This window comes from Citrus sinensis, chromosome 8, assembly GCF_022201045.2.
Source record: "Citrus sinensis cultivar Valencia sweet orange chromosome 8, DVS_A1.0, whole genome shotgun sequence".
Taxonomy (NCBI): Eukaryota; Viridiplantae; Streptophyta; class Magnoliopsida; order Sapindales; family Rutaceae; genus Citrus; species Citrus sinensis.
Genome location: NC_068563.1, coordinates 25,868,082 through 25,883,321, shown reverse-complemented (window position 1 = coordinate 25,883,321; position 15,240 = coordinate 25,868,082). Strand labels below are relative to the sequence as shown.

Below are 15,240 nucleotides of genomic sequence, written 5' to 3'. Positions count from 1 at the left end.
CAATTTATTCATACATATTTATTTTTTTATACGAAAGACAGAAATATGAAAAAGAACAAAGGATTCCACTTTTAATCTTTTGCTATTCTCCAAGTAAAATATGGTGACAGAAATCTAATTTGTACAAGCAATGCAACCGGATAAGCACAACCAAAAAAAATTGCTTATCTTTCTAGATCGCTGTAAATAATCTAAACCAGCAAATCAATTCTACGGTTCAGTTTACACCATAACCGATTTCCTAACTTTCTCCAATTCTGCTGAATTCCTTGAATCAGATTGGTTATCAACACCTTGACTGATTCCAGTTGCTCAAAAGGGAACTTCACAGGAGGCAACCATATAACCAAAATTGGCAACTGAGCAGCAGCAGCAATTTCTAATCAGCAGCAGGAACCACTCGGCCTTTACACTGTAGAATTTCTCCACCTTCACCGGCAACCGAAAAAAGAATGTTAAATTTGCAGACCCTGAACCTCACTCTCAGTCGCCATTCCATCCACAAAGTTTGTCAAAAATGACCCTAAATAAAATCCCCATTCAACAATACACCCCCTCAAATTAAAACGGCACAATCTTTTAACCTTTACTCCTTCAGGCATTGCAAGTTTACCGCCAGTCTCGGCAATTGCCACATTTCCAACTTCCTTCCATGTATGAAGACTCCACCCAAGGCCAAGGTGAACATTGACTATGTATTACAAGGCCACAAATTTGGCATGAGAGATTAGGAGCTGGCTCAATATCAGGGCACATTCGACACTGCATTTTATTAACCGTCGAGACCGTACAATTGCTTGGATCCTTAGATGTACCCAACCCACATTGTTGAGGGGCTCCATCTTGTTGAATTGAACAAGAAAGATCTTCCCGGTTTCCAAACACAACCCCAGAAGCATCAACCCCATCCGACTGCCCACCATCATCAGAAGCCAGCAACTCTGAAAAAGAAAAGTAGGTTTGGGGTTCGAACTCCATATCCTCGTAGTTAAGACCGTCATAGTCAAACAGCATCTCACCTTCAAGGCCATTGCCAGAAGCATCCCATTCCACACAAGGAACTGAAAGCTCCTCTTTAGGGTTCATGACATTATTTGCATCAAAACTCATGGATAAGTCGACATTAGGAACATTATTCCCAACAGACCCACTACCTACATCCCCTTCACACTTCGTTTGCCTTCTGACTGGAAGTTTTTGTGGCCCTGGTGCAGAATTATTCCAGCCACAATCCACCTCTGAATTGGGCTCTGTGATAAGCTCAACTGTCGAAAGAGAGAAAAGAAGAGGATCGTCTTCTGGCATAAACATTTCCTCCATCGGATACATTGGAGTAGTGAGTTTAAACTCCTTTGATTCATAAATGGTACCATCATCAGAATCTACCCTCATAGATCCCTGCCCCTGTTTAGGAGCATTCAACCCTTGCTTCTTGCGCTTTTGATCCTTCTTGCGCTTTTGATCCTTCTTGCGCTTTTGCTCCTTCAGTTCCGGGTCCATGTAGGGACACTCAGGTCCTCCTATCCTACGACATCTGCAACACTTGAAACCTACTACATCAGAAAGTTTTGACTCCTCAAGTTCAACAGCATCAGCATGAAACCACCCTGCAAATGACCAGAGATCCAAAGTGTCATTAAGATACGTATAATAAAAAATTGATATCTTCAGGTAAAATGTAATAGCAAAAACTATCCAAAGTGGCTTACTTTGGCAAGTTTCACAGTGAATGTACATCAGATTAGAATTATATGGCTGTTTACACAGATCACAAACAGGCTCCAAATGGGCAACTGACTTGCCCCTTGGGAGTACATTTGCACGCCTGAAATCAGCACCTGCATCTTCAATGTTCTTTTTCCTCCATATGATTCCCCAAGACAATGTTCTATTTCGAGTTTTCGTCACTGTACTAGAATCAGAAACTGTTTGTTTGCTCTCAGAACTCTCCTGAGTTCTGATAGATGCCAATGCTTGATTAAAACCTTTAGGTCGTGTTCCTTTACTGACTTTTACTGCAGTATGATATTCTTGCCGATGCAAGGGCAGTGGACTGGTTGGAGATTCGCTACGAATTTCACTTGTAGCTAAAGCTCTTGGAAGGTAACATCGATTGCAGACAATCATGGGCTCAACTCCACTGTTCATATGCATTGAACTTGATGTACAACCCTCATGACAATAACCTTGCCAAAGTACAGAGCAAAACTTCAACATTATTCAATTCTGCAACAACAAATATAGCAGCAAGCATCCTATCTCTGATGACATAACAGACTCTCCTCATTTTAAAGTCATCTAACTTGAAATTACAATTATAGCCAATTGTAATAATCTTATTTGTGGGCTAAACATTTAACTAAGAACTGCTTATATATCTTCAGAACACCTAAACACAATTATTACTTATTTGCAGTACTATTCTATTTGTATGTGCGTAGACTAACAATTGTTTCAATCATTCCAAGAGAAAATAAGTAAATTTTCCATGCTAACAACATATTATTTACAAGGTGAGTTACCTGGAAAATAGTGAACCTCAATTACACTAATTGAAAGTTCCAGAATGTTTAATTATAGTCCCCGAAACATTCCCAAATTTCAAAGGATACCATGGCACCTTTACTTAGAGGAACAGATTTCTTTTTCTTTTCCTTTTTTAAATTATGAAAAAAAAAATTAAAACAGAGAGAGAGAGAGAGAGAAAGAGAGAGACAGGATCACTATATATTTAGCTGACTTCAATATTTTCACAACTGCCAAGCAATCAAAAACTTTTGACTCTGACAATTGCTGAGGGCCCAATTGCTCAAAGGACCCTTATCTTATATGAGCAGTAAGAGAACATTGGAAAATATTCCTGGAAAACAAGCTCCAAAATTAATTCTGCTTCACTTTTTCTTCCTCTCATTCTTCTTCGGGTTCAAATTTTGGCTGGAAATTCATCAAATCTAATTTATTATTGGATTGGTAAAGTTTTGTTTTTTATCCATGCATTTTTTATGTCCCACCAATTTTAGCAACCAGCTGAATTCTAACCAGGTTGATCACTTTTTTAAGTTTTTACAAAGAGCAATAGCCACTTTCAATGGAAAAAAAAGAGCAAGCGTGTAAGAAATATATGGCATTTTGTTTAGCAAGTACGACAAGTTGTCCACCAGGTTTCTTTTTTCCTCTATATTTCTTTTAGAGGTCCAAAATACAGCATCTAAAACATACACGAACATCTACAATGCATTTGACAGCTTTTCCTTCTGCAAAAAAAATTTCTCAATCTCAATTTTTAATGGTTCACAAGTTTTACTTTTTGTAGACAAGATGTTGAACGAAAGTGAGGTAAACTTAAGACACTCAATTAAAAAAGGGGGTATAATATCAATTATAGGATGTAGGCATACGTCATCTGCAAGTGTCTTGAAAGAGCCAAAAGAAGGAAACTTAGGCTGCCAATAAAGCGGCTATAAAAGAAAGGGGTAGTAATTATCAGATAACATGAGGAATGGGAAGCCAAAGTCCAGGATACGCAAAAATATTATATTATCTGTGAAATTTTTGACATAGATATTGACATAAAAGCGGAGGTAAACAACTGGGAATCCTAAGACATCTCTAAAACAAAAAACTGATAGGTTGGTGATTAGCATACCTTGGCAGGTACCACATTTGACCGCATTCCTGAAGATCACATCATGAGAAAAGACAGATGAGCTGAGGCAAGTAGGTGCAAAAACCCAAAACTAAAATAATGTAAAATATAAAAAGTAATTACCCAAGCAAAACATCAATTTGACACGATGCACATGCACACTTCTCAATCTTATCCCTTCTACACACAAGATATGAAAATAAATCCTTTCGGGAAGCTTTCAACTGCTTTTTCTGAAACTCAGACAACTCATTTAAGGGCTTTTTAGATGATGGCGCAATCACCATGTCCACACTTTCTTCATACTCTTTAATCAAAAATAAAGGAAGGCACGTTTCAGGAAACCAGTACTTCTCCTTGCCATCTTGACTGAGCTCTATATCAATGATATTCTTCATAACACGGGAAGGAAGATGCCTATGAATTCCAAAAGCGACTCCATATCTAATCTTGTTTTCTACAATTTTCTTATCGCAAATAATTGCATTTCTAAAAGCAAAAGCTTCTGTCTCTGGACCCTTTCCATCCTGGAGATTCTGCTCGGGACGAACAAGCTCACTCCATCTCACATGAAGGTCTATATATCTAACCTGATGCAAAAATTTCAAAATACTTTGAGAAATCATAAAACCAGAAACCCATTATATTATCAGAACAAAAAGAAAATATGCTAAAAGTGTAAGAAAGAAGGTAATATAATAACTCAAATGGTAAAATATATTTAGACAAACCTGAAGTGCAAGCTGTGACACAGTCTTACTCCTTTCAACCGCAGCTCTCCAAACCAACTGCCTGCTTCTTTTAGGCATCTCTGCAGTGTAATTAACACCAGAGATCTTTCTCAAACCACCTGATGAGCCATAAAATCATGAATATTTTTTCCCCCTTTCAACTAATTTAACTTAAAATTAAAAATTATAACAGTAAGTATACACCATAGATGATACCTCGGCGAGCTGCATTTCTAATGATTGTGTGCGGCAAAATTGCTTTCTTAGATATTAGCTTTGTTGACTTCCCTCCTTGCCACCAGCTGAAACTTTGGTCATTGCAATCATCAGCTGTAACTTCAGAAATAACAGAATGCTTCCTACCCCGCTTCCCACTTAATCCACGTTTCTGGGTAGTTACGAAATTGCATGAAGCACTTTGTATCACAGAAGAGTCACCCAGCCAATCATCCATCGACTTCACCCAGTCCCCAGAAAGAGCAATATGGCAGATGTTTTCCTCAAGCTGAAAATGAAGACTACAAGGTCACAAGACTCGCAACGCAAATAACATAAGCATATGGATAAACTCTGTAATAATTAAGTCATACATTCACAAACAGAACATAAAAGACTGTATGCATCCTAAGGAAATGGTCATAATTACATATATAGAGCATAAAAACACTATGGCCACAGCTGAATGCCTGAACAATCTCCAAGGTCTTTAATAGCTCATGAAATCTTATACAATTTAGCTAAAATAATTAAGCGGACACAAGTGTGCCCCCACTGCAGCAAGTTCCTGATACTTTCTGGAGGAAGGAAACAAAATCTAAGGTTTATCAAAAGTTTGGTCTGAAATGGTGGGAAGTAGTGTGAACACAGGAAGATTAAATGATCCATTTAATTAAAACTCAACCCAAGAAGGAATGAAACGAAGAACTCAGAAATGACCAGAAAAATGTCTTATGGTCTCATGACCACTTAACAAGCTTAATCATGAGTGAAGCACTAAAATCAAAAAGTATCATTCCCTCAGCATATTATAAAACAAATAGCCAATGAATTTGATATGACAAAACATTAAAGTACATTCAAGAGTATGGAAAAGCGGCAGTCACAGATAATACATGCGCAAGACCATATATATATTCAGTGCGAAGCATTCCTATTTCATTTTAAATGCATCTAGAAGATAGAATCAGCTACTAAGATACAAGAAATTCAAGGTATATCTACAACAATCAACAATCAACAATCAAACATATGCTACATCATGTGAAAAAGAAATGTCCTACCAATCTTAATAATCAAAACCTACTTATATAAAATCCAGGAACTTCAAATCATAATAAAATAAATAAACAAATTGAAACAAATATATGCATGATAATAAACATGCCAACAAACTTTATTGTTTTTGGGGGGGGAACTCACTTCTAGCAAGAGGGCTTTTATCGAATTCAAAGTACAAGCCTCCGCAACTTGTTTACGCCATTTTTTTCTATAACTTACGCTCCTAAAGGGGCCACTTATAAGACCACAAAAACTCTCTTCCATGTACATAATGTATGTCACAATAGTAGGGAGATTCCCCTCCCCAGTCTTTGGAGCAAGAAGGCCATTGAGAATTTTCATAGCACTTTTAGTGGCAACTGTCATAGCTGAATTCAACATGCATCCTCTCCTATTTGAAGGTGGGGATTTACATGAATAACACCAGCTACACCTCTCCCTTGGAACCTCCCAAAGCTTCCTTTCAGAACAGGGCCAGAAAAACCGCGAGGCTGTTGATGAAAATGCTTTTGCTTGCAGTGAAATGCTACCAGACATAGCTTTTCTGGTATTGCCTGATTTATGCATCTCTGAAGCTTGGCTTTCCTCAGATGAAAGAACGGCCAATTTTGCAGCCGCAGCCACAGCAAATTCTCCATGCATATATTGATTTATATATGAGTGAGGTTTGAAAACAGAGCCCATGAATGCACACTTATTGGCATAGTTTGTTCCAACTCCTAAAAGACCTCCATGATTTCGTTCCTTGCTCAGAAATGAGATATTTGGTGATAAACAGGAACTTGCATGCCCGCTATTACCATCATTGCTGATTTGTGAGGTGCAAGTCATAAAGTCTATTGCACTTGATCTGTCAACCAAGCTTTGGTAGGTTACATCAGATGGATCAGCTTGCTGGCTAACCGAACCAGTAGACATGGCAGACTCCATTTTGACATGTCCAGGTAGCTTCCCATTCAATACGAGACAATCCTGTAATTTTTCTGTTACTGTTATATCATTGCTCTGAACAAAAGGAACACCAGTTTGGGACATTGTATTCATAAAGGTGTGTAGACTTGAAACAGCCACATTATCCACATTACTTCCGTTGTTACTACTTGCATTCCCAGCCTCAACCATATCTGTAATTCTTTGGCTTTCCTTGATCGGAGGATGATGCGATTGACTACAAAACTTTTCATCTGCCTTTGCATTTATTGTATTAGTTTCCATTCCCATAAAAGGGACAACACTTTCTGGAATGTCCCAATAGTGTAGAATTGCCTTGCAAATCCCCAAGTACAATGATACGTGTTGCACAGATGATAAAAGTGCTTGTAAGACCTTGGGAATGTCAATCGGATTGTAGTATCTGATATACTGTTCCGTGTTACTGGAAGCATTGAGCCTGAAATAATCAATTTCAAAAAATCAGTCAAAACACTTGGGCATCGTCCAGAAAATAAAGCCAAGAGACTATAATAAAGGATGAAAACAAAGTTTTAGATAATTTTTCCAGTCAAAAGGCAAACAGTAACAAACTACAAATTCAGTACCACAAGTTTTACAGAGCGAATACCAGAAGTGGATAGCCAAAAGTTAAAATAAAAATTGTAGTTAATGAGAAAAGTAAGATGTAGAAAGCTCTGGAAACATACACCAGTAAGTGATTGCATGTACCCAGGAACACTCGCTCATATAAATCAATCCCAAATAATTCTGCTCCTCTAAGTGAGGTTCCAATTGTGACAATCGGGCCCACTTTATTAATTGCACATTCCGGACAATACCATGACCCTTCTGGTACATACATTTTGGAGACACCTATACATCTTGTGTGATATGCCGATGGGCACCCATCACAGCAAAGCAAGGTCCCATCCATTCCACAAATGCGGCATTCATCACCATTCCCATCCACATCAACACCCGGAGCATCCATCTCAGTACCTTTAAAACCCAAAGGTTTTGCTTTACAAGAAGTCTTCATTCGATCATTTTCAGCATTAAATTCCACAGCCTCCCTATTCTTGCAATCCGGAGTTTTGGAAAATCTAGGATGGACCCTTCTACGCGCAATTTCAGAACCATAGCTTGCTGCATCAGGATCTAATCCAACTTCTGATTCTTCACGTGCGTCAATTTCAGCTCTCAGCTCTTCAGAATCTAACACATCATCACACAGAATTTGCAAAATCATCAGCTTCCTTCCTGCAGATAAGGAATAATACTCTCTCACTGAAACCTCATCATAAAATCCTGTCCACTGGGTTCCCTTTATGTATCCCATTGACGTGAGATACTGGACCACATAAACGGGCCAAGTTAGTGTATCAAGCAGGCTCCAATCAATGCACCTGTGTACAAGAAAATAACATGATTCTGCAATGTCAGTGAAATAAAAAGTAAATGCATCTTCATACATGCATACGTCATAGATATGAATAGGGAGGATATAGTCATGCCAAAAAATTACTTACACACTTAAAATGAAAAACACAACAAAATCCAATTAGTCAAATAGTCATATTAAACTGCATCGAGTAAGATTTACAGTCTTGTTTCCTAAGACAAAATGGTTCAAAATCTAACCATTTTCATGTTTCTTGCAGCAACCACCAGTAGAATATGATGAACTATAGATACAAATGAAAAACATCATTTCTAGTATTGCACGCATTCTACACCATAATGCACTAACAAAGACAATAAAAATTTTACCTCATGCAATTTGATGCAAGCTCTGAGCCATCCAAAGAGAGTGTTTCAAGATGACGCCTCAAGACACGCATCAACGCTACATGAATGGCATCCAGCAATGTGTTCGGAACACAACAATTCAGTGACCCAACAAAATCATCCAATCCAATCGGGCTTAAAAACAGGTGTATGCCGAATGACCTCAAGAACCCATAGACAGAAAAAAGATGTGAAACATATTCCTCTGGCATACCTATAGTCCCCGAAGATGGAGGCAATTGTGGAGGTGGAAGAAGTGGGGTTTCAGCCTCCAATCCTGCATCTGTCTCCCGCACATGCTCACATGAATCACTAGATGAGTCCATATCACCTTCAACTTGTTCACCAACATCCTCAACTGTCAGGCCACAACTCACCTCGCTCAATGTGGATGCTTCTATCCGATCCACCTCACTCTTTGCATCCCCATCTTTCTTCTCTAAATTACTCTTCTCGTTCTTCAGACTCCTTTTCACCAGCCAATCATCCAGCTTCTTCCTCCTCCGAGTTAAATCAGCATCAAAATCATTCTCATTTAAAAGGAATTGACGAAGCTCACTACTGTCCAAATCCTCACAATCACCATCCTCATAATCCACCCTATACAATCCGCTTTCATAATACACAATTTTTCCTAAAAATATCCCACTCTCAAATTCTTTCAACACATATCTACCGACTAACGCAATTGGTTTCGCCTCAACAGCAACAACCCGCTTCTTACCCCCAGCACCATCGGTAACATCCTCATCCTCCGGTCTCTTTCTTTTCCTCGGCCTACCCCTTGGCCTTTTCACCTTAGCCTCCATCTATTAGATCGATAACGAACCAATCAGACCAAATCAAATCAAAAACCAAGATTCACCTATTCATAAATAACTCTAGGGTTCCACAAAATCGTATAATTTGCTGAAGTTTTAACATATGCTTCCTTTCAAGTAACTAAGAGATCCAGAGTTCGTGCAGATCCTATACAAACGAATCACGCGACACAAAATCAATAACGAATCGTACTAACTGTTAATTAGACAAAAGAAAATTTGAAAAAACATGGTATTTTTTAAAAATGGAGAGATAAAGTAATAGATTGAATGATTTTTATAAGTAGATAGAATTGAAGTTTTGATTTATTATTTATTTTTAAAAGTTTGAGGAAAAAAGAGCACCTAGTTAGGGTTTATAAATTGTCATCGATTTTTTTTTTTCCTCTTCTGATTTTTCTGGTGTTGTGTGTTTCGTGGGGAGAGAAGGATTAGAAGCCCTAAAAAAGAAAGCCTCCCTTTCTCTCTCTCCATAACTTCATATGTAACGAGTTAAATATGTATTAGTTGTTCGTCTTTCACTCACTGAGTTGGAAACTCGGAATCTTCGAGTTAGGATTTCGACCCGTTCGAGTCGAATAAGAAATTATTATTATTATTTTTTTAATTACATGACATGGAGGCGTTTGCCTATATATTATTAAAATGAAAAAGGTTATAATCCGGTGGAAGTATTCTCATAATATACGGATTAGTGAATATACATTTTAAAAAGAATAAATAATAGGTTATTTGACTTTTTTTAGTTTATTATTCTCTGTCCTCCATTCTTCTCCTTTAATTTAATGTTTGTTGCCTACAAAAAATTTAATTTTTATCAAATAATACAAAAGAATAAACATAATCACACTTATTTGTAAATATATTTGTAACTTACAAATAAGTTAAATGAGATATTTATTATCAAAAACTACTTTTATCTAAATGATGCTTCCTTCTTCTTTTTTTAACGTGATATACATTATAATTGGGATTTATCAAAATATATATATATATTTATAATATTCTAAAAGATTTACCAAGGTTAGCTAAAAGATTAATATATCTAGTGTATTTATGGATAAATTTATTATTATTTCATATTTTTGTGAAAAGATAAAATTTTCTCATGAGGATTCAAACTTATGCATTTCATAACACTAATCTACAATTGGACTTGTCCAAACTGACTATACATAGTAATAATTTTAAAATATTGTATCTAAATGGCAAAAAATAAACCATTATTTTTCTAATTTATGTACATAATTGGTTTTAAAAAAATCAAAAATCAAAATATTTATTAACTTAAACCTATTTGTCTTCATGATATTTTATTTGTATTGTGTCAGGTGATAAGTTTATTGATAATTGTATCAGAATTTATTGGATCCTATTTTAATAGAATTTAATAAAAATTAATTTGAAAATATATTATTTTGCATGAGATCTACTATGACAATCAGACTATAAATGAGACTATTATTGAGATTATTTTACATATATTCTTATAAAACACTATCTATATTTTTACTCTCACTAATATTAGAATGATGTATAATCCTCTCACATTTATAAGGGAGAATATTGACCTCCAGTTGATTAAATGATATAATTAAAGAAAGACTTAAGTTCTCACAATATTTTTATAGGGGCTTAAACTGTGAGGACAGCAACCCAACCACTCGCCTAAAGGTGGAATGACGCACGAAAGATCTACTTTAAAAATGAAGTATGGGGTAACTTGGCACAAGTTTTTTTTTTTTTTTTCCTTTCCTTTGATTAACCAAAAACCATAAATCCAATCAAACTTGATAAATAAAATATATTGACGTCGGATTAGATTGTAGGGCCCACACCATTTGGTCAAAACTGATTTCACAAAAGTCCACTTGTACACGATTTACCCTCTCCGACAGAGGAGTCAACGACGTATTTGAGAAACGACTAATAAAGCATTCCTAAAAAGAAAATTAAATAATATCCGGAGCGGAACACCAACTCGCTGTGTAGCGAGTGAACTCAGAGTTCGTTACCGATCCGGGTGACGCTCTAAGCTGCTCTTTCGCTGAAACTTACGTAAAGCAAATTTGGATATATTTATTCATTCACATAAGCTAAATGGAACAGATTATATAAACAAAATGGCGGGAAAATTATTCATTTTTGTTAGGAGGTACCCGCCAATTTCTTCAAAATATAGGAAATAAATTTTGATAATATATTTCGCCACTTGTGCTACGCAATTTGAAATGGTACATGAACGATCATGAAATTAATTAATAACCTAAAATTATTTTCTCCGGGTAAAACTTTTTGACAATTAGCCGTATATGTTGAGAGTTTATTTTAATTTCTCTTCATTTTATTTTATTTTTCTATTTTTGCAATGAATAAATGGACCCACTTTCTATTTTATTTGTAACATGTTATATTGTTATGGTTTATAGATCAGTACATTTTCTCGGGGGTAGATCTGGGAATCTGTTGGTTTGCTATTTTTGGTGTGGTTAAATTAGATTGATTCGAAATTAGGTTAGATTAAATCATTGTTTTAGAACAAATCTGCATGTGTAAAGTCATTCCACAATTTTTTTAGGCAATAATTTAACTTTTTTATTTTAATGGAATTATAATGTGATAAATTACTGATTTATTAAGGGCCAATTTGGTAATATTGTAACGTTTAAAATAATTGTCTTTAGCTGCACTGTATAAATAATCAACTAAAAAGAGAATTTGTAAAACATTTGATAAAATTTATTTTTAAAAGTACAGTGAATTTTAAAAGCAGTCATATGTATTTGTTAAATTTTATTGTTAAACTGCTTTAAAAATACAAATGATTGAGTTAAATATAATGTTGAATAAAATTTATTTACACATTTATAAACATGTATATAACGTACTTTTTATTGTCTATATATAATAATTGATAACTAAAATAAATATTTGTACTTTTAAATTATTTTTTAGTTTATTATCTCAATATAATTGATAAAAAATAATCTCTTTATAATTAATGATTTTATTTTCTAAATAATAAGAATAATTTTGATTTTTAATAATATATACGAGGATATTAATGGAATTATATTAAATATAAAAATAATTTTAAAAATTAGAATTTGAAAAGTCATGCCTTTCTTACTTTTCAAAATGTACCGTAGAATGAATGAAGTGATTTTGAAAAAAAAAATGATTTTGAAAAATATTTACTAAATACTAAAATTATGTTTTAACTTTTCAAAATCATTTTTAACACTCCAAAAAAACAATCCTAAATGGGCCATTGGGCCCTAAGTATAGAGTATTTCATAATAAAATTTTGCATATTTTTTAGTTGTGAAAAACGGAAACATGCCTCGTTCTAAATTTTGACAAACTATAATTTACAAACTTATAGTATATCAAGAATAGTAATATATATTTGTCTATTTTTATTCACATTTATGGGAGAAATATTAAACATTCAGTCTAGTGGGATTTAAACTAATACCCTCAACATTGTTGAAGGCACCTATGACCTATCCATCAGTATTCAAGAGACTAGTATTTTGGGTTTAATTAAAGAAAAATAGACAATCAATCTCTGGCTTAAATTGTCACATTCTTACCACATTAGTTTCTGTATGTGTTACAAGAGTAAGTTTTTCCTTCTTCTTTTTTTAATTTTGATATTAGATCTACTTTGAAATGTGTGAATGATCTTTCTATTCAAATATCACTTGAATATACATTTTTTTTTCAACTTGAGTTTTTGAAATTTACTGGACGTAAGTTATCAGTACAAGTCGACTCGTACTCTTTCAAATATTTAGCTACTTATTAGTCATTTATCCCTTCAGTATGTATCCTTAGCTCATTTATTGTAATCTTTTAGGACATAAAATATTTCTTTTATGACACAATAAAGATCTCAATTAATAGTTTCAATATCAAATTATTCATTTTCTTTTCTGTATTATTCCGTTTAAAAACAAAAACAAAGACCCTTAAATTATTCTTTTGAGGCTTTGTACTGTTAACGGTCTAGAGAGCGTCTTGCAAATACAGGCCCATTTCTGCTCGAGCTGTGCTTCTCGACTCGTCGTCAATTTGGAATCTAGCAGTCACCTGTTTTCATAAAATAAACCAACAAATTCTCAAACACAACCTTTTGACGTCTCTTTAGCTATTCACTGCAGTAACAAATCCGAACCCCATCATTTTGCGGATCTGACCTTTGACGGCAAGAAAAACACCCGCTATCAAAGCATAACAATATAAAAATTTCGAACCACCAAAGATTCGGGTGAATTAACCCTACAATAAATATAGATTTATGAAGACAAAAACAGTCACTACATGTTAGGGTGGTAAAAAGCTCTAATTAATAATAATATGTGGAGAAAAATGAGAGAAGACTAAATGAAAAATAAGAAAAAGATGAAAATTCTCACCCCTCGTCGACAAATTTAAAGAAAATGAAAAATTTTGATAGAAAACATTAAAGTGAAAAAAAAAACATGAATGGTTCTATAATTAATAAAAATCAATAAAATTTCATTAATAATATCTTTATGTATTCGGCACCCAATATTACACTACATTATAATAATGTATTGTATCAAATTAATATAATATTATGTTTGACCAAAATTAACTCTGTATTAGATCACATAAAATTACTGTTATAATACACCAAATGCCGCAAAAAAAAACTCCTGGGTGTCATAATTACGCCTCACTGCATTAGAAGGAGAAAAAAAGGAAAAAAAAGAAAATTGAAGAAGACGGAGGAGAAATGTCCACAACAAGAAGTAGATGTCCACAACCACCATCTCCGACGACGAAAGCGACCCTGCCGCCGCAGGCGCCGATTCCACCATAAAAAAAAAGCTATACAAGCGTCGGAAAATAGCCATATTCTTCGCATTTTGTGGCATCGGCCACCAAGGTATGCAAAAAGAACCCAGGTGCCAAAATCATCGAAGGCGATCTCGAAGACCCAATAATCAAAGCCACACAACTCTCCGGCAAATCACCCAAAGGGAACTTATAAGAAAAATGAAGAAAAAAGCAGAGGAAAAGAAAAAGACAGAAAAAAAGGAAACAAAGGCAAAGAAAAAGAACGAAAAAGAAAACAGAGGAAAAGAAAGGAAAAGCAAAAGAAAGAAAAAGTAATACAACAAAAAAAAGGCTTTTAAAGGAGAAAGATAGGAAAAAGGGTACTGGCAAATGTTGTTTTATTGGACGAAGGAGTATTACTTGGATTAGTTAGCGCAAACTATTTTGTTGGTCACTATATTACAATTATTTGATCCCTTATTATTTTGTAATTATCTTATGTCTTGTATTATTTTTATTTTATTAATTTTATATATTTTATTTATTTATTTATGTTGTAATATTATTTTATTAAATTATTTATTTTGATTTTTGTTTGACAAGTTATATATTTAGAAAATATTAAAAAAATAAATATTATTTGACAGACCATGAACTTCAATTTAGCGAAGAATTATGATGTTTTTAATATTTAAACTAAAAAAATTATATTAAATTTTTAAAATTTAAGATTTCTATATTTAATTTTTTTTAAATATTAATAAATATTATCTTTTAAATATATAATTTAAATTAACCACCAACAAATGATACAGTATAATACAATGTCAAATATAATATAACTAAAAAGCAATACAATATAATCCAAATATTATATAATATTATTATAATATAATATATTTATATTAAAATAATATTATACAATACCGTATAGCACCCACATGTAAAAACTATAATCGCAGCGCATCACCTATTTTTTGACGGGTCCAGCTATGTTGTAGCAGTAGTACGGTATTATTGTTGCTTTCAATCATTTGATTTTATTAATATAACTGTATAATTATAGATCCAATAATTAATTACAATTGTAATACCGTACCTCTGTTGCAACATAATTTTGCCCCTTTTTGATATTCTGTTCACATTTCACGTATAATTTTTTTGGCCCCTTTCGAAAAAAAAAAGAAAAAAAAATGGCGGGAATTAGACGCGCCACGGTAACAATCACTCACTC

General features: G+C 34.1%; 1 protein-coding gene across 5 annotated transcripts; it reads right to left on the bottom strand.

Moving 5' to 3' along the window:
* Nucleotides 1-46: 46 nt before the first annotated feature.
* On the bottom strand, nucleotides 47-9,725 carry LOC102614180 (DDT domain-containing protein PTM-like). Of its 5 annotated transcripts, XM_006484902.4 has the most exons (11): nucleotides 9,543-9,706; nucleotides 8,591-9,345; nucleotides 8,359-8,434; nucleotides 7,296-7,994; nucleotides 5,797-7,045; nucleotides 4,594-4,882; nucleotides 4,378-4,496; nucleotides 3,770-4,236; nucleotides 3,647-3,675; nucleotides 1,710-2,186; nucleotides 47-1,607 (listed from the first exon to the last, which is right to left on the bottom strand). In XM_006484902.4, the coding sequence occupies exons 2-11, from the start codon at nucleotides 9,183-9,185 to the stop codon at nucleotides 610-612; spliced, it is 4,998 nt and encodes a 1,665-aa protein (XP_006484965.1). In that variant the 5' UTR covers nucleotides 9,186-9,345; nucleotides 9,543-9,706; the 3' UTR covers nucleotides 47-609. The 5 variants fall into 5 exon arrangements, with proteins under 5 accessions (XP_006484965.1, XP_006484964.1, XP_006484963.1 ...); XM_006484901.4 differs by having other exon boundaries at nucleotides 8,359-9,185; nucleotides 9,543-9,705; XM_006484900.4 differs by having other exon boundaries at nucleotides 8,359-9,345; nucleotides 9,543-9,703.
* Between the last annotated feature and the right edge of the window lie 5,515 nt (nucleotides 9,726-15,240).

What these genes read in the sequence shown, in the direction of transcription:
- LOC102614180 (XM_006484901.4), bottom strand. Translation starts at nt 9,185, where the DNA reads ATGGAGGCTAAGGTGAAAAGGCCAAGGGGTAGGCCGAGGAAAAGAAAG. An exon ending in TGTCACAGCTTGCACTTCAG is followed by an intron (nt 4,237 to 4,377) that starts GTTTGTCTAAAT and finishes TTTTTGCATCAG; the next exon opens with GTTAGATATATAGACCTTCA. An exon ending in CAAATTGATGTTTTGCTTGG is followed by an intron (nt 3,676 to 3,769) that starts GTAATTACTTTT and finishes TGTGATCTTCAG; the next exon opens with GAATGCGGTCAAATGTGGTA.